At 40.4% G+C, this 25,533-nt stretch overlaps 1 protein-coding gene and 1 long non-coding RNA gene across 3 annotated transcripts in view; one reads left to right on the top strand and one right to left on the bottom strand.

The window, feature by feature from the left end:
* LOC121678180 (inactive N-acetylated-alpha-linked acidic dipeptidase-like protein 2) overlaps positions 1-25,533 on the top strand; it is a 215,878-nt gene that overhangs the window by 116,417 nt on the left and 73,928 nt on the right. For both annotated transcript variants that reach the window (XM_042057472.1, XM_042057471.1), the window contains one exon: positions 1,516-1,666. In XM_042057472.1, coding sequence (XP_041913406.1) covers positions 1,516-1,666 — 151 coding nt within the window. The remainder of the gene's footprint in view (positions 1-1,515; positions 1,667-25,533) is intronic.
* LOC121678185 lies at positions 8,145-24,873 on the bottom strand. The gene is made up of 3 exons (XR_006021180.1): positions 24,721-24,873; positions 24,395-24,397; positions 8,145-8,154 (listed from the first exon to the last, which is right to left on the bottom strand). It is a non-coding gene; the product is annotated as an uncharacterized LOC121678185 (long non-coding RNA).

Raw genomic sequence — 25,533 nt, 5'->3', positions numbered from 1 at the left:
GCTCAGGAGATTGTTTTACAGATGTTGCTGCGTGAAAGGCAAACATGGCCTAATAAAAAGTGACTCAGTGGATATAAATGGCTGTCTTGATGCAAAGTGGGTCAGCAACATCAGCCCTGGCTGGTGAAAAACACCCTGCAGCTCTCTTACACTTCACCCTGGTGAATATCTGAGATACTGGAGGACGGGCTGTGTCCAAAATACTGTCACAGTCTCTCATGGCAGAACAAATGCTAATTTATTTTACGGTTTAGAGAGGCCAGATGGAAGGATGTGACGTCCCGTCGTAAACAGATGTTGAGTTAACATGGAGATGGACATTTTTTAGTCCTTTCTGAGCTAAGACATAACAGTGAGAAAGACCTGGTTCTTGTGCGGTCACATTGGCTATGTGACCTAAATGTCCCCCTCTTTCTGACATATCCATATTTACATAAAGTTACTAGGATCATATGTTACACATTATATCATATAGCATGCGACTGCTGCTGTGGCTATTTCTGCTGCTACTACTACTATTACTGTTCTGTTACTACTACTACTAATAACACTCGTAATAATCAAATAAGATAATAACATGTGTGTATAAATAAAAAAATAAACAATAATAATAAACCTGTATCTAGCCCTGCTCTTTTCTCAGTATAGAGTTCTCCTTGTGTGTTCAGCAGCAGGGCTTAGGGATTTGTCCTCTGTTCACCTGAGGCTAGGACCTGAGGCACGACTGCACTGTGTGTGGAGAGCCGCCTGTCGAGAGACTGGTAGAGACATTCCAGGCTGATTCAGGGCTTGCTGTGGTGGTGGGGGTGGGGACTGGGGCTAGCGCAGCTGTCAGTCTGCTGTTATCTAGACTGGCGGGCTTTGGGGCGTCTGTCACACATATCTAGTGAGCTCTCAAAAAGAGACGTATGTCTCCCAGTCATTCTCATACACACATTCTCTCTCTCTCTCTCTCTCTCGCTATCTCTCTCTCTCTCACTCACACACACACACACACACACACACACTGACAAATGCTTTCGCCCCATTGGCTAAAATGAGCCTGGGGTAGCCTTCAATCACTCACACGCCCTGCTCACTCCCCTGATGGACATGTTTGACCCTGCATGCCCCGCTAACACCTTTTTCGAATCTTCCAGCCCTGGTGTATTTTGTCCAAAATGTGTGCTGAAATAAATGTTATGGTTACTCTTGTCACTCAATTTGCACATCCTGGTACAAATCACCAAGATACCCTCAGGGCAGAAATGCTGATAAAACAGTATGTCCTTCCTTTAAAGTAATTCCCTCCCTTTAAAGTAAAAAATGTCTGCTGATATGGTTAAGTGCCTCTCTTTGTAGTGAGTCCATATCTGCATGTATAGTGATTTCTGCACGATAGCATCATAATTGCACTGAGATGTCTAGTCTCAAGATTAGGGTGTGGTGGGTAATATTTTTTTTTGTTATCTCTATTTTTGTATGCACTTTTATTTAAATAATTGATCAGTTCTTGTTTCTGGACTTGCTTTTCAGCTCTCCCTCTTGGAAAAGATGGGTTTCGGCGGGGTGTTGCTTTACGTGGATCCATGTGATGTCCCCAGCGAGGTCAATATCTGGCACAAGGCCTTTGGTGTCACTCTGAACCCTGGAGGCGATCCATCAACCCCAGGATACCCAAGCATCAGTAAGTGAACTATTCAGATGATGATGCTCTAAGGGTTATTTTATTCACAATAGAACACATTTTCCACATTCTCTGCTTCTTTTTGTGCCTTCATGTTAGTATTACTTGTTAAAGTGTGTCAGAGGTGATGATGATGATGATGGTGTTGAATACGCTCAGTGCTTTGCTGTCCTCAATGCATCTTGTGTTTCTATCTTTCTCAGCGCATCTTACATTTCTTTTATTTTCAATGCACTTTCTCAGTGCACATTTGTACTATCTGTCTTTTTCAAACATTCCCCAAACAGCTCCCCAGACACTGCGATATCTCTTTATTTGATTATTATTCCAGTGGTGTCTCATGTTAAATTTGAATGAGCAGTAGTTAGTCCGCGAGGCCCCCAGGCTTGGCTGATCAAGTCTGCGTGCGCAGGGCCTGGGTGGAGCCTGGCGTCAGCGTGAGCGTTTAGAGAAAGGAGAGCAGCTCAAGAGCAGCTTTGTTTGTTTGCACTTGATGCGCCCCTGGGACTCCGCTCTAAAATTCATATCCTGCGCCGCCGCTATGAAGTCAAGTGCTGGAACTGAGGAATTATAATTGCATTTCACGGCTTAATTATGGAAATTCAGGTTTTCCTCCCTGAAAAGTTGTGTCAGCACTAGCACGGTGAGCATCAGTATTCCACTGACTTAGTGTCAAGCACTCAACATTCCACAAGAGTTACTGTTCAGCCACCATTTTTTTCAGGACAAAGTTGTACCACTAATTATTTATATACATCCAAACAGACCCATGCAGAATTTTGATATAACAGGATGGTAATTGATTATGTGTTTGTTTTGTGCAGTAATTTGTAATGGTTAACATGATGACATTTGTTTTTTTTAACTTAGTGAACATTGTCGTTAAATGTCCATGTAACTAGAACTTTTCCATTTCCCTTTTTAAATGTCCAGGGAACTAAAACGTTTCTGGTCATGAACCACTCCAGTGTAGTAGAACCTGTGTAGTAGGAGAGTGTGTTGGTCAGATGCTGCTGTCCGTGGTGCTGAAAACCAGTCCTCTGGGCAGCACCATGGACAGCTCCAAGCAAAACAAATACATCATGATGGTGGAGTTGCATGAATGCAAAATGCCGTGTTTACCATCGCTTACCCTCATTAGCCATGGAACCGCACAGGCTGGGATCCGGACCTCCCCATCTTTCCACAGACAGGTGCCACTGTCTGAAGGGGTGTAAGTTTGCCGAGTGAGCAAGCTTCACCCACGTGTGGCAGCCCTCTCTATCCCCACCATATGCACCACTCGGACTGGCCTCAGAAAACGTGGCACCACTGTAATACCTGAGGATTGTAGCAGGCAACAGTCAGGACACAGAGGACTGAGAACAGATGTCTGAACAGATGTTGCATGCCGCCTCACTCCATCACCAGCGCAGCAGTGTTGCTGGTGCCTCTTGGAGTGTGAGTGCGTGTGTGTGGGTGGTGCACTTGAGGGGGTCAAGGGGACACTGAATTATTTAGGAGAAGTGGTATTTACTCCAGTCTTAGGCACTGTGTGTGTTTATAAGATACACAGGGGGTCTAGAGGTTTGTGCCAGGTTGTAAGACACCCCCAGTCATGAAAGGGGTACAGTCTGTTTGAGGTAGGTGACTCACAAATGCGTTGTCTGTGTGAGTTGTTAAAATGGTGTTTATGGAAACGGGTGCATTATAATTTAGAGTATATATCATTAAGATACAAGACGTTAAGGCAGGGAACACACTGGCCAGTGGCAGTGTTAAGTGCAATGCAATATGCAACCATAATAAGTTCTATCTTGTCCCTAAGTAACACAAACAGTTTGCCTAAACTGATGATTGAATAATGTACGTTTGCGTTGCACTTTGAAAGTTGAACCAAGTTCTACACTCAGCTTGTTACACTAGCGCTGCCACTGTTCCTTTGCTGAACCATAGAGAACAATAGGAAACCTGCCGCTCGCCGCTGGTCAGTGTGATGCCTGCCTAAAAGATTCCTTAGTGGTGCAGTCCATGTCTCCACGATTGCATCCTGAATATGTGCAGTGTTGGAATATATTCCCCACTGTGTATTTGGTCGAAAGATGTTTGTCAGACCATTGCTGCTTGACAGGGTAGGTATTAGCCAGATGTTTGTCTCTGGAGACGACAGCTGTCTGATGCACATAAGACAACATTCTACTACCCATGTGGTGAGCTATGCCCTGTGCCAGACATGCTTTCAGATGAAACATGAGACTACCACAGAAGAATGCAGTTTCACATTAGAATGCAGTTTCCTCTATTAGCTGACTGCCGTACCTCAGAGGGAGGGGATATTTTTAATTTCGTAATCATATTAACCTTCTAAAGCAAAGGCTGCTATCCTTCCCCTGCCTTTCGACACAAACGAGAAGAGAAGAAATGGTTTGAAACAATTTTTACATGTTAATTTCCACTTGCTGACAGGTGGGTCTATTCACATGGAAAGAATTGCATCCCTTGGGTTATTTAGAAACCTTGTTGAAGTCAAAAGAAGCCTTTGAATAGAAATGTAGTCATTTGCATATTGATTTAAACACGGCACAGGCACAGCAATGGGACCCATGTTTGAGACTTTAATGAACAAATGGAGCCATTATTATTGAGGAGGCGGTGGTCCTCTGTGCAACGTCACTCACAGTGATCACACTATTTTGCTCATCCTCCATCCTTGTAACATCTTGTCCGGGTCCCTTGAGTCTTTTGTGTTTAATGTGTGCTAGGACTCACGCCGATAAACCTAAAGTAATCGTAAAGCAGATAAAGCAGTTGCAAGTCCCAAGTGCATTAATATGTACATTTAAGGTTCAGGTGAACTTTCTATTCCATTAAGGGGAACTTGTTATTGGTGTCAAGGTCAGCCCGGGGATCTTATAAATTGAGGAGGATGCTAGCTTTTTTCTGTGGTGGAGTTGGAAGCTCTCATTATGCCTAATTGCCTTTTTAATGAAACAATACGTCGAAAAAAAAGTGCTGTGCCCGTGCTGTGCTTTTGCATCTCTTTGAATTGCATAATGCATTGAGGTTAAAGTAGTTAAATGCTTTCCGTTTAATTTATTAATGTTTCTCTGAAGTATAAATGAATTACTTTGGAAATTGAGTTCCTCATGTGATCAGACTGCTACGGATGCATCAGTGGTGGTAAACTAAATCTATTAGGTTATATTGGTTGGTTGATATTTAAGGTAACATGTTGATAATGGGAGAGTTGGTTGATTTTAAAGGTGACATGGAGAGTTGGTTGATTTTTAAGGTGAAATGGAGAGTTGGTTGATATTTAAGGTAACATGTTGATAATGGGAGAGTTGGTTGATATTTATGGTGACATGTTGATAATGGGAGATTTGGTTGATTTTAAAGGTGACATGGAGAGTTGGTTGATATTTAAGGTAACACATGTTGATAATGAAATACAGCTCTATATCCAAGTCTAAAATATATGACCACATTTTTCTCAGTGTAGACCTTACATTGTACTTACATTACTTAATACCTTACTCTATTTAGTAAGTATGGGTGCACAGTGTCACCATTATCTGTATGTAACTGTATCTGTTCAACCCACAACATGATTTGTATCTGTATGTATATTCGGATATGAAAATGGGAGTGGGCGTGGTTTATCCCTGTAACCTAATATCATTGGAAATGCAATTGTTGTGACTATTGTAGCCTACCTGGCTAGGTAAAGGTTATTAAAACCTTACCTTAACTGCAACACAGCATTTTGGTTACTTCAAACCCAAAGGGTTGCTCATTTGAATGTTTCTAAGTGATATGCCTCAACACGTAATGACTATTGCCTTACTGATGTATTTGCTACACTGGCCGTTCACACGTGTGTGTTTGTGTGTGTGTGTGTGTGTGTGTGTGTGTGTGTGTGTGTGTGTGGTATTCCCCCCATGATTTGTTATTTTTTTGATTATTCAAAGATGTAGCCTTCACGTAAACTCATGTTGTTGCATTTTGCGTCGGAGTTGTTACTGTAGGTCTGCTTATGGAGTTTCTTTAGTTCAATACAAAGCACAGCATGAGTGAGATACAGGGAAACTATAATTAGTGGGAGACATTAGATTAAAAGATTCAAAAGAAACCGGAACCATTTTGACTGGAAGAGAATTATTTGGAATCATTCACTATGCATATTACTGATTAATGTAGACAGCAAGGGCTAGTTCTGAGGAACAGCACCTATGATGTGGTTCAAAGTAGCTTAACAAAGGAAAGACATCATATTCTCTGTGGGGAACATGGAAGAGGAGAGCTGAAATCAGAGCTATGAGTCAGTAGCAGCTGGATTACCTGGGAGTCCATGACCAGCAGGACAGTAACATTGGCACATTGGTTTGTTGGTGCTTTTTGTTTTGGTGTTGTGGTGCTTTGATTGGGCATTCAGGCCACTGGCAACGCATGTGGTGGAGTTCCAATACGGATCCTGGGCACAACATGTGGCCAGTTCGCACAGTTTGCGACTGCCATCAGCCAACTGTGCATTGCCGTTGTATCCTGTGTCATGTTGTGCAGTGTTAAAAAGGCATTGTTGTCTATCGCTCTAGTGTATATCTGAAAAAAGTGAGTGCTGCTGCTTTCTTCTTAAGCCATGGTTCTTAAGAAATCCAAGGCCCAGGTTTTTGGTGTCGTGGTTGCAATTTGCCTAGTTCTTTTGCCTCATTTCCCTGAGATGATGCATATTGAATGTGGGTCATACCAAGTTGCTAATTCACAGCCTTGTATAAAAAACAAGTCAGGTCATTTGATGGCAAAATGTAACAAAATCAGCGAATACATTTTTACATTGTTATGTCTTGCTTCCATTACCATTTATCATTTTTTCTTCTATTGAGTTTTCTCATGTCTGAAGATTACAGTACCTATCTCATTATGTAAGTGTGATAACTGAGTATACATTAAGAAGTATGTGTAATGCATGTGTGTACGTAAGCAGCATTACGCACTCAGCCCACATTGCCACTCTGTTTGCTTAGTTTCATTGCTTTAGTTCAGTGGCACCACCACCTGCTCTCCACCTGAATTTGATGGCATCTTTACATTTTAAAGTGTATTCCCAAGTGTTAAATGGTATTGAACATAATATTTTAGTGGAGTCCTCAGAGTAGTATTGTATTATTGAGATATCAGTATCAAAGGTGTGCTGATGAAACATAAACATGTTTTAAAAGTACAGAGCACAGGACTTGGTCCTTTTTACAAAGCCCCCCTGAGGACGAATCTCCCACACATGCTCATGTGTCCCTTGTTGCTCTTTTAATGAGCAGACAAAGTGGAAAACACCTTCAAATGTCTGAAATATTGTCCTGCCTGCAAAAGATCATGAGTGTTGTAGCGTTGGCAGGAATGGACTGTAGTGATGCTGGGGTCAGTGTTTTTTTTTCTCCATATCTGCAACCCATTAGGAGAGCCATTCCACACTGCTGACCCCAAAGCTATATGTGCTAAAGATCCACTCAAAGCCAACCTGACCTGCAGAGCGCTAACTTTATCCATAACTATTTTTTTGAATTGTTGAATTGATATGATGGAATAAGACATGTATACTTATTTGGTGCGTATTTTAAAGACGCCTATGTAAACTAAACACTACAGCACACCAATGACCACTTAAATCGTTTTTAATCCTTCGTCTAATCCATTGTAGTCAATATCATCCAGAACATGTATTACCAAAACTTGCTACAGGCTGCTGTAACAAGGTTTCGCGTGAGCCACCACTAATAGGCTCCAGCAAATGTTAACACAATACATTGATTCGAAAGCATAGTCTATACCCCAGCAATAGCGTCTGGGTCAGGACTATTAAATCATCTTGACTATGTTTCAGAAGGTGTTGTTAATTGTTGTACACCAATAAAACAAGTAGCCCTTCATTTAAGACTCTCTCTCATGCACACACAAACAATGCATACAATGCAATGCATGCAACAATGCATGTAACTCTTAAAAGTGAACGCAGCACATTATCTGTGAGTATCCTAACTAGTGGATCATGATCAACAAAACCATGTGGTACATGGCTGTAGGTTATTTAGAAATTTGTCAGAAAGCTGCTTTTTAGCTTTAGTCACCCAACACACTTGAGTATACAATATCTTCTGGAAAGTTTATCCAAACCTGCCCGACCCATGGGTCAACCTGTAGGTTATGAGTAAATCAGTGAAGATTCTCCTGTGTTTGTCAGGGCTCAGTCCACCCTCCTGATCAGTGATCTGCTGAGCACATGTGCATCTTCAAATTGCTTCACGTCAATCTTCATTCAAGCATAGCCATGCCATTAGAATGTAAGACTTTGTACCCATTGCATTAGCTCATGATTGGCTGAATCACAGGGCATCCCCATGCTCTATACTTATATAGAGCTCAGAGATACGTATATATAGCTCAAGATTGACAGTGCCGTATACGTATGACAGACTGTGCTACTCCAATCACAATGTGACAGTAAACCAGACACACTGACACATACAGGTGTACAGTACACACACACACACACACACACACACACACAAATATAACCCTGCTGCCAATATGTGTGCCCATCCTGCTTCTCTTCGCACATCAATAACTAACTGTAACTTAACACACACACACACACACACACATATACAGATGAGAGAGAGAGAGAATATATTTACTGAGGCACCCACGCTCATTGTTATTTACCTGTTTTCAGTCCCTCTCATGTTGAGCTGTTGTCTGCCCTCTCCAACACCCCTGCAGGCCCCTTGCCCCTCCATATTTCCTATGAGACATGGACACAGTTTAGCCCCAGCAAGTGGGGAATAATTTTCCCAGACTAAAATTTACTGTTGCTACTAGCCCCAAGCCCCTCTGGTCTTAAATTCATTTCTCTTTGCATCTGCTGTGCTGGAGATTATGGCCCTGCAGTGGCAGTGGCTGTAGGAAATTACTCACATGCCTAGAGACCGCAGAGTTGACGTGCGCTAACCAAAAAAACATTCTGTTTTGTTTGTTGATTGTTCATTTACAGCGCTTGATTTGATTGGCATGTTTAGATTTGGTTTTGTATTTTATTGTGTTGGGTTTGCAGTTACTGCCATTTCTGGGACAGTCATTTTTATTTCACACAAATTTTGAATAAAGTTTCTACAATTTCTGATTGTGGCATCGTTTAGATGTTGAGTATAATATCTGTGCTGTTGAGAAGATTGGTTTTGGCCCTGTTTGGGCCCCCATGGGCTTTCATTGCACACTAATTAATCACACTAATGGTACAACATATCGATTTTGTTCCTGGAGTCAGCTATTATTTATTGCAAGCAAAACAATAAAACCATGACATTTAAGTTTGGGTCCCAGGTATCACGTAAATGTACCATTATTGATGACATGGTGGTCACTGGAGAAATAACTTTGTGTACCAGCACCTGACATCCTTTTGTTTAACCTGTAGGAGTTTGGGAGGTTCACAGTAATGCGGTTTATCAGACACAATGCTTATGTGTTCAGGCTGAGTAAGACTGTAACAACGCTTGACAAATAGTATCCAGTAAATATTATCAATAGACCCAACAATGGTGCATGATTAGAAGGATGCTGAAGTGATGTATCTCAAAATTGAGTTGAGCAGTATCTCAGTTTCAGTCATTGGGTTGAAAATCTATCTGACGTTTGGGTCTGTTTAATGAAGGCAGCCACATGGTCTGTGGGTTTAGTGTCATCCCAGTTGGTGATTCCATGGGCAGAAAGTGTCATTAATTGATCGTTAAAAAGCAATCATCATTAAGAAAGAGAATTTTCAGGTGCCCTGGTCTAATGATTCTGGAGTATCAAACACAATAAAGGCCAATTAAGAAAACAGTGTTTTGAATGTTCTTAGTTCCACAGCAGTTGCACAATATTGAAATATTAAAATGCTAATACTAGATTATCACTTCAAATCACATATATTTATGACCGCCGCTAGCGAAGCGGTCATATAGGGATTGTCAAAGTTTTTTTTTTGTTTTTTTTTTCGTCATCTACTACCTGAATTTTTGGTCAACGATACCCGGGACACCGAAACACCGGGTCATATGAAATTTGGTGGGTATGTAGCCCCACTAGACTTTTACGGAAAAATTTAGTTTGGTCCCCGGGGGCCACTCCCCCCCCCCCCGCGCTGGGCCCCCCAAAAAACAAAAAATGCAGTTTTTCCTAAATAACTACCTGAACCGTGGCACCGAGGATGAAGAATTTTTTATGGTATGTTGGTCTCAAGGGCCCACATCAACCTGGCACGCACATACTATCGGTATCGGCAATTAGAATGGCCGATACATAATTACAAATTCACTAGGATTAAAGGAAAAGCAAATATTCATCATCATCATGGCTACATTTCCAGTATTCGATACGTAGTCGTTTGTCGCTTCCTACAAGGACTGTAGTTTACTGCAGAGAACGTCTAATAAGGATAGGACGATTTTCACATGAAATGTAATTCCCATTTCTTCTTGAAGCCGAAATAAATCTGAGAATGTTTATCGGACATGCTTGGTTTTTACTGCAGGTACGTTAATCTTATAATATCAATAGCTATAGGACCTAGGTACAATAATGTTACCGTTAGCATTGGTTGAGTGATGGAGGCCAATTTGATTGCATTTGTAGAAAACTATAAATTGATAGCAGCACTGCAAATTGATAGCAGCACTAATTGTATCTTTCAACTGTCAGCTCATTTGCTTATGACCATAGCCTAGGCTACTAACAGGAGCTAAGTGAGTTATCCACAACACGTTTGCTACGTGATGGTTTTTTAATGGAAAATAGGCTACCTGAAAGATAACCTGTCTATGATGCATCCTAAACACCGGGCTGGGACATTTAGCTCAAAGTCTCAAAAAGCATCTGAGTCAACGTTCATTCCCAAACACCCATATAGACTACTTCAATCCTCTATTTTCAAAGGTGATTCAAGTAAGGAAGAGCATGGCCCAAAGTAAAGTAACTAGGACTGAAACTACATAAATTCGTCAAAGTGAATCATTTGTGTCAACTCGCCGCAATGTAGATTTATTAACGCACCCGTGATGATCTACATCTCCATTTAAACCAAATGTTTTAGAGTGCACGTTAAGAGATGTATCCAGGACAGGGCTGTACCTACACATATTTGTTGCACGTGCTACAAAAATCATTCTTTGCGATGGATGATTTAGTACCAACGTTACACCGGTCCGATACAGTTTTGCCTATGGCTATACCGTGAGACTGAGATGCTTTTTGTTTGTTCGAAGTGCGTGTTTAGGGTGTGAGAGGGGAGTTGATGTGCTTTGATTCCAGCTTGGTAGTTGTAGTCTATGCGATTAAAAAAACACGTGTCTGTGAAGTATCCGAACAATGATAACGCTTTCATTATGGCTGCTTTAGCCACAGACCTTGAGCTACTGTACAGTGGGTTGGGTTCCATTTAGAAGTGTCCACTTCATTCGCGCTTTCCGTGATTAACACAGCTGCGTGAAATGTAGGCCTATTACCATGGGCGTAGATTTAGGGTGGGACGCTAAGGACTAGTCCTAATCAATATTTTAAGATGACAAAATTGTCCCCACCAATATTTTAGCGAACTTATTTGTGCTGCTGATCATTCCGACAGCCAGCACAACAGTACAAGAAACGTCGTCATATGATTTGCTGAAAAACAGAGGGGGAGGGGGAAGGGTTATCTGACATGCACGCTACAGTAGGCCTACACGCACGGAGAGTGTCAAAGCACAGACTACTATACTTGTTTGCACCGGCAGTCAAGCGAGCGGGTGTGTCAACGACAACGGTAAGTTAGGGCTGTCTGCCAAGCCTATCCCAAAAAAGGCCAGAGTAAAACATTGTGATATTCCCTTTGCCCTTCAGCATGTACATGTTTGCCCCTTTTTGTGGTTTGTAGATCAGCTTTGCCACCCAAAAATACGAAGCTTTTTCATTGAGTCTAGGCAAAATAATTAGCCATACAAACTGGCAACTGGTGACCAGGCTTTCAAATGTGGATTTTACTGTTTAAAATAGCATATTACCCAGGATATTGTCACAGCTAACCTAGCTTCTGTAATCTTTCAACCAAAGTTAGGAGTCATGTTGAATAAGGGTGTGCCGCACGGGCAGTCACATAGGCTATTAGTCATTATCACTGACTGTTAGGCTAATTGGGCTACCAATCTTGCAGTCGCAATAAACAATGGATCCGAGATATTTTCCTGTTCCTATATTCTGTTTATGTAGGCTAATGTATTTGTGAATGTAGCCTGCACAATGGAAAAAATAAAAGATAAACTGGTGCATTTCCATAGGCCTACTCATAGAAATGAACATTGCGAGACACTTATCTCTTCTATGATCTCATCCCAGAAAGATTTTCTTTGATTTGTTAGTTTTTTTTAACATTTATTTTATCTAATGACATAGCAAACATGATGAATTGAATCCACATATCCTTGCACTTGCGAAACTATTTTTCAGCATTCACGTTCCTCTTAAAGTGACAGGCACTCAATTAGATTTACACACCAAATGTGATGATATAGACAAGTGTAGCCTAATAATTTAAATATCAATATGATGTAATCAATTTACTAAATATGTTTAGCTATTAGTAATCATGCAGATCATAAAATACTATAAATAATTCTCAATATACATTTATAGTTTATATGAATTTATATGAATATGAGTGGAGTGCACGCACATCTCCAAATTTAAACAGGTGCTGGGTATAAGGCTTAGCCGACAGGGATACCTGACAGGGATACCTGACGAAGACCTCTGGTCAAAACGTTGTACTAATACCACTAATAACCACTCTGGGAGCTTATAGAAACAGTGTGCGGGTATCTTTTTATTTTTCAATGATCTCACAAATCACACAAACCAAATCAAATTTTAAAAAATCGCAATAGTATCGAAATCGAGATTCTTCACTTGCTATTGGTATTGAAACAATAATGTTGGTATCGTGACAACAGGAGTTGTGGATGTGTCCCCACCAAAGCTGAGACCAAACCTACGCCCTTGCCTATTACTACTGCAAAACTGTTAACTTTTTGCCAAGAGGTGGCAGCTTAAGTCCGCTTGATACTGTAAGCCATTGGTTCCCAAAGGAGATTTTATTTGGGTCGCCAGCATAGCCTAATGACCATTTATGTTGTGTAATAGGCCAAGCATAGGGCCTACCTTATATAGCTTATATAGTTTGTTAACAGTCATGGTTTTGTCATAACTCCTCTATGCATTTTTGCATTTTGAATAGCTCTGAAACCGGGGGGCGAACATGTTGGGGGGGATGGGGGGTGCAGTGCGTGGATATCTCAATCGCAAAATTAAACAATATTTCTATCGGGTGCCTACCATGGACTAGGCTGGGTGAACTCAGCCTGATCTGCCGGTGATTTCTTTTTCGATTTCTTAAAAGATTGAGCTTGGTCTGGCAAAAGCCAGACTAACCATGGACCTCATAGTTGCAAAATGCAAGGGAACATGAATCAGCCTCATGAATTTGCACGAACAATAACGGACGGTAGCTCTTCAACTTGGCCCGTTAAAATGTGTATGAACAGTCTAGCAACGCATTTCATGAAGGCACTTTTGGACATGTCAGTTATTTGCACCACTGGGTAAAACTGCATTTTGTTTTAGACTACTGGTATTCAATTTGTGCATTGACAATAAAGCTGAATATCATATGAACTAGATGACTAAACTTATGCATATGTAGAAGAAGAAACATTCACAAAAATCCATGACATGACCTCTCTTCTTGATAGCTGTTGAAAACGGCATGGAACTGACAGGGATTGTTTTGTTTAATAATAAATAAATAAATACATTATGCTGCTACCTTCTGCTTTTCCCAAATACAATGTAGCCTACAGGTCTAAGTGACCTTTCATTGATCCAGTTGCAATGGATGAACTGTGATGAATTGCCCTACTTGTGATTGTTTAGAGATTTTAAAGGTTTTATAACAATGCTACAACTTTTTTGTCTATTCTATTCACCTTTTTCAGCGCCAGTAGGCTACTTTCTGTGCAGCCGCACACATACACACAGGCATGCCAAACAAGCATACACAAAAGTTTTAAGAGTGGGGGGTGGAGTAAAAGATGGAGACAAATTGATTAGTGTGATTTATTTTCGCGGAACGGATGTACAGGACTGAGTGGCGGTCATATTTTGTACCGCTATGCGGTGCATCTAGTTATAATTATGTTTACCATTGTAATCGTCAATTTGTAATGTTTTGCATGGATGTGCGCCGTGTGCGTTTGTGGATGAGAGAAGCTAGGTGTGTTGTGCACCCGCCCATATCACTGTTGATAATGCACTTTTATATACATATAAACAACTCACCATGGACTTCTGACCAGGTTTCAGGTTCCAGGTCTCTTGGTCAGTGGCGTAATGCATTTTAGGTAGTGTACGATAGCGATTTTTAGACAACGCGCCAGATCCCTCCTCAGGTCGTTAGTTGTCACACCCCTTGGCGCGTTGCTCAAAAAAAAGAGACGTGCTAAATAAGAATTTAAACAGTGCGCCGGGAAAATAACCCGTTTTCCGCCATGCGCCAGGTCGAAAATAGGGCCTTACAAGTGAAAGTGAAACTTATGCCTAGAGCAAGTCTCAGGCAACAAACCATCAGCCTTATCATTAGAGTTACTGCTTATGTTCACTTTCACATTCCTGACCATATTTCGAGGGTCTGATTAAGATTCACCTGCCCTTGCAATGAACCTGCATTCGCATACCACCATCCCACAACATTAAGAGAGAGCAGCGATTTTTTTCACATCACATCAAGTGTGTTACTAAACTCTTCTGCAGCATGATTTGGCATTTCAAACATGATTTGTTGCATTAAATTTGTGATTGCAGTGATCTTAAACAAGTCTCCTGGTATAAGCTGGTTGACTAGATTTCTCATTATGTTTTGAGATTAATTTTATAAATGTTGACACCTAAGTAAATAGATAAATCATCAACTGTGTTTCAGTTCAAGTAAATAAGGCAGCTTGTTGCTAATGAAACAGAACAGATGGTAAGATTATATGTCTCCTGATATAGGTGTATCACAGACACTTTTTGTACTGATAAATATGGAAATGATTATGAAGGTTGGGAGAGGACAACTGTTTGACCCTGAATTACGTTTACATAGAAAATATGCTTGCTACAATCTGATTTAAGTCTCAAAGCAAAGTGTATCACATAACATCCACAAAAATATATTTAATTTACACCCCACTACTAAAATAGATGTGACACATGGTTCACATATATCTCAATGAATGCATCGCCCTGCAGTGTAATGGATAATACAAAAGGCAATGCAGTTATTTCCACAGAGAGTAATGGTTATCAGAAGCGTAGATTGGAGTGAGCATAACCTAATATGCAGCGGTTTTTTTTACCAGCCTTGGTCCCTGAGCAAATATTGCTACCATGAAAATGGCACCTGTTTTTCATAACCCAATCATGAATCCTGGTCCCATTCAAAACCACTGTATTCACAACAGTCTGCATGCACTATACAGTATGTCAGACACGGGCCAGCTGTTCCTATTAAGATTCCTATTTTGTCTCCCATCAACAATGGTAACAGGGCATTGCTCCCCCAAATGACCATGTGCTAAGATTGAAGATGAGAGAAATAAAGCCTCTGAGAGGATGGGCCTCCGTAATAATTAATACAGTGCCTTTCCACTTTGTGAACGCTGCTCCAGAGGATACAAGTACATGTTATTGTTTGTTTGTTTTCTCTCAGCATTTTTTGGAAAGTGCTGCGCAGGCATTATATCAAGTTATACTCTTTTGAGGACTTAAGTCTGCTCTCGAGAAGAATTGTGATGGAACATTTAATTTGGGCTTACACATAACATGTTCTTTTTCTTTTTATAGAAAAAAAACACCTCTCAACCAAGAAATATTAAATTCAGTGGACCTGAGTGTATTTATTGTATATCAGTCCTGTGCTGACTTTTTTTATGGGGTTTAGCTGACTAATGTCAATGCTTCTTTCCCTCTTTTCCTTGTTGCTTTGTTTATGGTTTGCTATTAATAACACTATTCATCAAGGTTGTCTTCTACTTTCTCATGGTTCATATCCCAGTCACTTAGGTGTTAGATGTGGAAACCTGGAATTGGAATATGGCTGATTTTCTGTGGTGGCTATGTAATACGTCCTGTGGTCTCTGTTCTGCACAGAGAAACCATTTAATGCACAGTGAATCCCTTTTGCTTTGATCATCACCCCGTAAACTGTGATGTTTTCCAGCCTACTTTAACCAGAGCTCTCTGGAGAGGGCCTCTCAGTTCATCATTCTAATTGGTTATGTTTTTTTTTTCAAGTAGAGTTTCAAACTAGAAATCTAAAGTGTGGATCACATGGCCACAAAAGATGAAACAAAAACTGTCAATAATAAATCCCTATTGAAGGTTATTAAACTTTATTGGATTTTAGGAAACTTTTATCTGACTGATCTTGTCTTTGTCATAACTACATTTTGAATTTTTGCATTTATGATGCCTTAATAAATGTATTAAATGAGTGAAAATTAGCAAACAATTAGCTATATAATGAATAATTATCTATGTTGTTGTTTTATTTTTTAACAAATTAACTATTGAACTAATGCTAGATACTACCATGAAATAATTCATCACTCACTGGTAGGCCTATACTCAATTACTTTTCGGGTATATTTTTTTTGGTGATGTGGGCCAACGATGTAAGTTACTAACTGTATGTTTCATGGGCACTCGCTGCACTGGTCGCCACTACAAATAAAGAATAACCTTAGCCAATTTTATATGTCTTGGTAGTTAATAAAATATACTTGATTAAAAAATCAGATGAAATTCACACGGTAGTTTCTCATGTAATTGTCATTACAAGCAGTAAGAAGCTGAACTAACCAGAGCTAGTGAGCGGAGCGCGAGCGAGCGAGGAGCACTTTTTCATTTAGCAACCTGAGCGGGCGCTCTGTTCTGCTCCAATCTCGCTCCGGCACCGCTCACACAACGACTCTGAGGCATAACGAAATCCACCCAGAATTCAAGTCTTCATTATGAAGTCAAAATCTTCACATTTCAAAACAAATACACTTGCCATATCAATGTAACGGAGTAGGTCTAGTCGCAGCTAAGTACAAAGGACACTTTCAGTGGCTAGCTTCTAGACACGGGGACTGAGGTGCAGATCATGAAAACAGCACACACTAGGCAAGTCAAACGTACACACACACTACACATACAGGGGTGGACGCAGCCCCCCACACAAAAAGGGTCACACACGAGGAAGACCTAAAAGTGTAACATGCTACACTAAAACACGGACATTAAAACAGTGAATAAAGGCATTAACACACACAAACAACCCCTAGAGTTCTCCCCCATATCCCAGAATGCATTGTCCCAGAGTCCGTAGCACATAGTCCAGCGTGCTGACGTTAAAGTGAGTTCGTTGGGGATGAAGTCGCTAAATATTTTAGAAAGGAAACTAAAAGTCATAGGGCTTGGAAGCGTACTATTCCTACAAAACATGTGGTGACACTGTTCCAGTGAGATTTATTTTGGAATTTAAGAAGACACATTTCGCGGAAATATGAGTGTGCTACGGAGAGCAAAGGAAAACGTGAGCAATTTGAATGGCCTATGCTTTAAGTAAGGCTGAAGTAAAACTTGGATGCTAAACCTGTATTATTTAGGCAATTAATCCCAGTGATCCCTTTAGTTTTAGGCTTATGTGTAGCCTACGTTGCCAAGCTTGTTCGTTGTTGCACTGTCGGTGTTGCATTAGGCTATCTTTTACAATACATGTTCTATGAGTGACATTGCCGTTTCTCTTAGTTCTTTGGGATTTAAGTTTTCTAAGGTGACAATTCGGCTTGTAGATTTCACTGGAGCGGGAGGATTTTGAAGTGGAGCGGGGAGCGAAATTGAGCTGAGCGGCCTGACGTGAATTTGAGCGGAGGAGCGGCCAAGTGAACCACCTGAGCGAGGAACGGGATATTCACACCACTCAGCTCCGCTCACTAGCTCTGGAACTAAGTAACTAACTAACTGACTAGCTAATCAAGGGCACACACACCTCATGCAAATCATGGTCAAATAACTCTGTGCTGTAAAAGCTGTGCCATTTCCTGGTTCAGAGGTGGCCATTTACATTATCTAAAAGTAGCCTATCTTTTCTGGCGGTCAACCTATTGAAAGGATGTTCTGCTGTCATGACCACTCTCAGAATGGTTAATAGTATAATAGCTTATGTGACACTGATATGATCATCGTATGTTTTTGGTCTGGATATTACACCTACCACATTTACTGTATATGTTTTTGATTTTGTTTATTTCAATGGTTACATTGGTCTTGACTGAAGGTTTAAGGAAAATGTTATTTAAAGTGTTATTTGAACCTGTTTATGGAAACTGTAGGTATGACATTGTCACCATTCTCAAGAGAAACAGTGGCATGTTATCATCCTCTATCTACTATTTAACTACACCAGCTGGACATTGTGCTTAGTTTAAGTAGAGGAAAATCAATAGTAACATCAGTATTTCGATTTTAGGTATCATTTGCCTGTGAAAGTATCTAAAGTCAATAATAATCAGTAAGGCTGATCACTGTGTAGATACTGTGACTATACCAGTCATGTACAGACAGCCATCACAAGACTGTCCAGTGATTCAACGTGATGTTTTTTTTTAAGGAAATTAAAGCTTTTTACCAGTGGGAACACCGCCTGTATTGACCTAGAGCTAAATGATGTTAACCATACTGGACATTTTGTGACACTGAGTACTTTCTGAAAGTGTTGTTGTACCTTGTGTGAAGGGTGAGGTGCATCTTCAACCTCTCATGTAATTTGCTCATGGGGTTGATCAAAGTAGGGGATCCTGCTTTTTATCATTCATGAATACATAACAGCTTCATTAGCTGCATTTTTATTATATAATGTTTCATTCCTGTTATGTAATGTTTTGTTATTGTCTTACATAATGTTTCAAGTTGTATTTCTTAGAGTGACCATGGTTTTTGCTCATGTTCAAATTAAGTTGATTCTAATTGAAGCAATTACATTGCTAAAGATTAGTCTGTTGACAACTGTATCCACCATTACACAGTGTTCAAGTCGCCTTGTGTTCAGCAGTTCCTTAAATACTTTTTCCTCTGTTCAGATTTCAAATTAGCAAGCTATCAAATGGACACAATAGAAAGAATAGGGCGCAGATTCAGACACAAATCACAGATCTGATAAAATCACATACTTGACATTTGCCATTTGACATTTTTCAAAGACGGTATCTTTTTTGTCACACTATCATTACTCCTTACAATTCCTATAAAAAATCCTATAGTTCATATTCATGTCTGAAAATGAAAATCATCATGACAGGGGCTCGGTACAAGGGGCCTTTTCTCAGTAAAATGATTTCCTTAGACAGCTGGTCTGATTCATATGAACTAAGGCAAATTTAACACAATCCTACATGCAAACATGGGTGTATCAGCACAATGTACTGGTGTGTTCTTGCCCAAACAAGGACGTTCTCCGTAAATTAATTTGTTCACAACCACACCATTTCCGAGAAACTCTAAAATGTAATTGACTTAAAAATGCACTAGACGACCAACTCTCATTTAAAGTTAACCTCTGTCATGATCCTCTAGATATTAAGAAGCCCTAAATACTCAAGCCTTTTATGCTTGATTGCACTGAACTATCTCAATAAATTTGCAAATATTGGAATCATTGCTTATTCTCAGTGCGTGTGAAAGCTTTTTGTGATTTCTTACTCACTTGCTACACCAGGCCTTGTTGTTAATCTGTCTGCTGTCTACTACCCCTCACACAGCTTTCCTGTTCTTCTAAGTTACATGTTATCTCAGGGTGTATAGTTCTGAGTTCTCTGATCATAGAGCAGTGGTTATTGAAATGTGGTATTTAATCTATTACAACTTTCTTTAATTCTATTGTTCCGCCAATTTCTTTCATTCTAATCTGGTTTGGGCACCACTGAAAGGGATTATGAGATTATTAGTTAAGCGTGATTGTTTGGAATTATCTTACCTTTTTATTGGTCTTGCTTCAACATTGGCTTTTGTATATCATCACGTCTGCAATGCCAGGCATCCTGCCGTACCTGTGTTCTGCTAGAAGAGTGTTTGCTACATAACTCTTACTATTCTGATTTAGACATCCATATATACAGTGCACCTGAACAAACACAGGTCTGTCACCTTAGACAAGCCTACAGTATGGAGGGGATGACTGACTGACAGACTGTCAGTGTTACTACAGAAATGTCTTATACCGGTATCTTTGAATACTCAAGTATTTTTTCTTGAGTACCTTCTCATAGGAATAAAGAAATAAAACAAACTACAGTTTGATTTGCATCTCAACTTCCATTTAAGAGCACTCTGGTTTCAGCCTAGTGTTGGACTAGTGTTAAAGACTCGCCTTAGAGAAAAATCAACTTGTCTGTGCTCAGTTTCAGAAGCCCAAATGGAGCCGATATGCTGTGTGGCACTGAGTTGGTAGTCTCCATTACAGTGAAGTAATGAAAGGCTTATCTGGGGGTCTGTTGGCTGTATTGATCTGAGCAGTGCTTGCTTCAGTTGAACACCCTGGGAGCACAAGTTCTGTAAGGCTGAGAGAATTCCCTGTCTCACATCTGCTGTGCTGGGCTGAGCCATCACACCATTGCTCTTTTGCCCTCTGTTTGCCTTGCTTTGTCCCTCCATTTGTCTCCTCTTCTCATTTGCGCTCCTCTTTTCCTCTCTCTTTTTTGGCTTGACAGAGCGTCAGATACATGCTAAATGAAAACATTTCCCTTTAATTTTAGGTGAACATGAATTTCATTGTTTGCTTTGTATACTTGATTCCCAAATTTTACAGTAGTGTGAGCAGAATTCAATAAAAATGACGAGCAAAGATTAAATGCAAAACCTCTGAACACACATTTATCCTGACTAGCGATAACTGGCATGTTGGGCTTCATGATCATGTAAATCAAGCTTTGAACAACTAATTCAATGCTTCTCAAGATTTTTAACACATGAAAGAACTTATGTAAAAAGGTGAGCACTATGTTACATCAAAGGGCAAAAAATGCATAATTTAAATGAAAGAGCATGGCATTGTGTTTGTGCAAATTAATTGCCATCCCTTACCGGTTTATTTGTACAAAATTGTGCTGCATTAATTGGATTATAAAATCTCTCTGGCGTTCATAAAATCTTATAGGTTGTTAAAAATGAACAAACCATTCATTCATTTTTGGATCTCATAAATCTCATAAACTTGTATTGAAATTGGCCTTGTATATTTTTAATCGATCTTGCAGTGTATGTATACAGAAATGTATCTCGATTATTTTTTTCATTGGGCTTAATGTCTGGAAATACTTAATAAAGGGGTGTATATTGTGCCAGGCCTGTTTGGGCTGCTAATCGGAGTCAGGAGTGGTCAGAGAGCCTGACGAGGCAGAAGTGCTCTCATCTGAGGCCCAGTTTAAATGCTCTGTAGAATTAACCAACAAAAAACGTTTGCATGTTGTGATGGTATATGACTGTTGAGTAGGATCTTCTCTGCTAAGCATGTCTACCGTATTTATGCTAGGTTAAAGTAAATCTAATACACTTTTTCAAAAACTGAGTTTGAGTTCAAATTATATTTTCATTCATTCTCAAAGGGCTAACATCCCCCACCACATAGATGTACTGAAGCAGGCCCAGTAGACACCATAAGATAAATAGATGAACACAGACAGACAGACACACACACAAACACACACACACACACACACACACGGTGGATTGGAAAGACACAGCATCGCCTGGCTGGAGCATGCACTGCATGTGCACAACACAGCAGATGGAGAATAAAGATACTGTACTTATATTTCACTGGCCACATGAATCATGGCTGTTCAGGTTAGCAGACGCTGTGAAAGGGCCTCCACCCTCTGAGGTAATAAACGACAGGGCTGGGAGAACGGGGCTTAGACCATATTACCTTTGTGAGGACACCGCAACAAAGTGATAAGCCCTCGACTTGCCGTGCTCTGACTTCTGAGAGAATGTGAGAGTGAGCAGCAAACTCTTAGCTCTCAGGTTTTCTTTTCTCTCGTTTTTTTCTGTCCACGGGAACGAGTGCTTCTGAGTACTTTTTTTTTTCAAGGGAGGAGGGAGGAGGACTCAGAAGACGTGTATGAATTTTTAGAAGAACATAGATAAAAGCTATTTGCTGGGGAAGTTGTTTATGTTTCCCAAGTTTGGGGGAAAATAAAAGTGGTTGATGCTGAGCGATTAGCGATTCAGAGGGAGCGGAGTGTCTCAGGATGTTTCCCTAAAGATTTCAGCACTTTAGCAAAGCACTCCACCTACCCCCTGTCAGACATACACATACAAACACACTCACATCCCCTGCCTTTTTGTCCCGCATTTTCTTCTCTGTATATTTCATGAGAATTGTCTTTATCACAAAGACTGTGTTACACATCTTATCACAGACGTTTGATTGCGAGGAAGGATGAAATTGTAATTCCAAAGGTATATTTTAGATCCCACCCTGACATACTTTGTGCTGTTATATGGCCATTGTTTTATTGTTATTGCTGTAGGATTGTGAAGGGAACTGGTTATTGTAACTTGAAAAATGGTGACGAATGGGCCACCACAGCAGAGTGCAAGAGTTAGAGCCATATGGGGAGGTGCTCTTTTATTGGGTGTCTGTAAACTGCTTCACAGCCTGAAGACAATCAGAGTGCTCCTCCATAATTCATGAAGATACCTTATTTCAGTGGCATATAAGCACCTTTAAAAGGCACATTTCTAACCGTCCTCCATTCTTTCATTAGCTTCCTTGGTCTTTATCCTCTTTCAGTAAAAAAAAAACAAAAAAACTTTTTGTAGCCCCCCTGTCATACATTGCCCACATTTTTTTATTATCAGAACTTACATTAGGATAGAATGGAACTTCTGGAAGGAGTGCCTTGTACATTAGGTCTATGCAAGTTTTTCTAAATTAATTTATGACATGGCCAAACTATTTCTAATAAAAAGAGAAGGCAACATTCTTTTGTTTTTTGTTAATTAAATTAAATTAAAGTTAAGTTAAGTTATATTTTATTAGTCCTGTAGAAAATGAGTTCTCTGCATTTTACCCATCCGGTAGTACACACATTCATGCACACACACACACACACACACACACACACTCAGAGCAGTGAGCTCATTAGGAGCACACCCACAGCACACATACACACCCGAAGCAGTGGGCAGCCCTTAATCCGGCGCTAGGGGAGTAGGTGGGGGTTAGGTGCCTTGCTCAAGGGCACCTCATCCGTGGATGTGGGAGAGCGCTGTTCAATGACTCCTCCCCCACCCATATTTTTACTACCTAGGGATCGAACCAGCCACCCTTCAGTCAGAAGTCCGATTCCCTAACAAGTAGGCCACGGATGCTTAGTCTTTAATCAAATTTTAGAACTGATACACTAGTCTTGATTCTGTTTGAAACTGAAACCTGTCCTTTCCTTTATGAACATGATGGCTGATGGGAAGACGGCTTCTGTGCCATTTCTACTTGAAGATTGTGTTTAAGAATGCAAGTTTTAATGTAAAGTAAAAGTTTCCATTCATTGCCGTATATAAGACATACCTTCATGATGGGGATCGACCGATATGGATTTTTTAGTGCCGATACCAATACCGATTTTTTTCCATCAGCCTTACCCGATGACCGATACAGGCTGCCGATTTTCTTGAGCCGATACTGCTTTTATTTTGCTCCCTCAATTTACATCATACAAATGACACATAATTACACAAATGATGATAACAAATGTTATAAGTCTCAATTTAAAAAAGGAACATTTATTGAACTTATGGATGGGTGCACTGGATATGGTTAACTGTGCAAAATGATTTCATCAACATCTTACAACACAGCCTTGATGATGCATTGCTTGCTGACATATTATAAGACATAATTCAAGTCATCACAAAATGTCCTTTGTCAACACATTTAAATCATTTAAGAAAACAATTAGCCTGAAAAGTAGCTATTGAAATAAAGTGCTTGATTTGTCATTTTAGACTGCATGGTTTCAATTTTTCTATGTCTATATTTTAGCTGAAAAAAAAAAGAAAACTGCCAGATTTGTCAACCACAGAACATGAATCAGCAGAGGAAAATAACGTGGAAATAACGTGGTGTCAGATGTTTCTGTTCTAAACGGCATCAACGTCAAAAGGTATAAAAACGTATCTCTCAAAGTTTTAAAATCTCACCTTCAGGTAGCGCAGCACTCTCATATCGCTGTGATGCGTGTGTCCCACTGAGTGAGACAGACCAGACGGACACACCATACCTGTCAACACTCCCGTTTTCCCGGGTTTCTCCCGTATTTCAAGGTCATCTCCCAGCACCCTCCCGTTTTGTTATTTCTCCCGGAAAACTCCCGTAATTTGCATGGCCATCAAACTTCATTTTAAAATCATTGATCCATTCAGGTTGCCAGATTGTGTATGAAATACACCCTACATATACACGATCACTTAGTTTCAATTTCAACCGTTTTCTCATAGGCTAAAACCTGGCAACCCAAAACCCAGATAAGGAAGCGGGTGCCGACTGCGCAGCCTGAGTCTCGTCGTAAGCAAGCGGGCTAGTTGAATGGCCTACTCCAGAACTAGCTGTTGTGAAATTGTTGGGAATTTAATTGATTAACACATCACATAAACTGTTATTGAGTGCTGTTGATACACTGAACTTGTGCCCTCGGAACCAAATCAGACAGCAAGCAGCTTTGGAGTTTTGGAAGTAGGCTGCAGGCAGGCAGCTGGTGGATACATAACTGGCATGCGTAAGGTAATGGTAAGGTAGAGGCAACGACCGAAACGCAGTGTTGAAACATGTGTATGAAATGTATTAAATATGCAAACACAGATCCGGATCCCCCCCCCCGAAAAAAATCTCCCGTTTTTGGAAAGCTAAATGTTGACAGGTATGGGCACACACAAACTTCTGTTTGGTAGCTGACGAACCACCATTGAACTGGATTGATAATGATAACGTTAGCAAACGGCTCTAAACAAGTAAGGCATACACGGTATGTCTGGTACATGATAAACGTTAACACGAATTAATATTCAACTACTCGTCTCTCATTATTAAAGCTCTGATATCACTGCGATGGCAACTCCGCCAGCTCAAAGGGAGAGGGGGAGGGAGACGCACACCATACGCGTCCAAAACTCAGCCAGGTGGTCGCTGAATAACACCCCTGATCCACTAGCACGCGATGCGAATTCCTCAAATCGCGACGCTATACCCTCCATGAAGACGCTTTGATGGGCGTCCCCTTTTGTAGATGTGTGGTAACGTCAGGGCAAGAGCAGGTAGCCTAGTAAACAACCAAACAAAATGTTTCCCTCCACTATTTTGAAATTACCGAAGGAAAGTCACATCTATAAATTAGTTTGCAATTTGGGCGGACATTTCAATCATGAAGTTATCCATGTAGGATTCTAGCCACACATCATACAAACAACATACAAACACTGCTATGATTATTTTTCCCTCATCTGACCATGTTTCTGTAAATTGGCGGTAACCACACTACCGGAAAATTAGGTTTTGTTTAGGCTACGTGATGATGGACCTCCCCTGCGTTTTACTCTACTATTGGATACTCGCCTCGCGATGGACGGATTCATTTGCATAAAGTTGGGGATTGCTGAACTTTTTGACGCGCAGCAGCCACAGCATTCGTCGCACCGCATACCCAGAGTCCTATGCGGGTGCGGAATTCGCTTCTCATAGAAATGAA

The sequence above is a fragment of the Alosa sapidissima genome, chromosome 12 (assembly GCF_018492685.1).
Source record: "Alosa sapidissima isolate fAloSap1 chromosome 12, fAloSap1.pri, whole genome shotgun sequence".
Lineage (NCBI taxonomy): Eukaryota > Metazoa > Chordata > Actinopteri > Clupeiformes > Clupeidae > Alosa > Alosa sapidissima.
The sequence above is the reverse complement of the archived record's forward strand: the minus strand, read 5'-3'. Positions and strand labels throughout refer to the sequence as shown.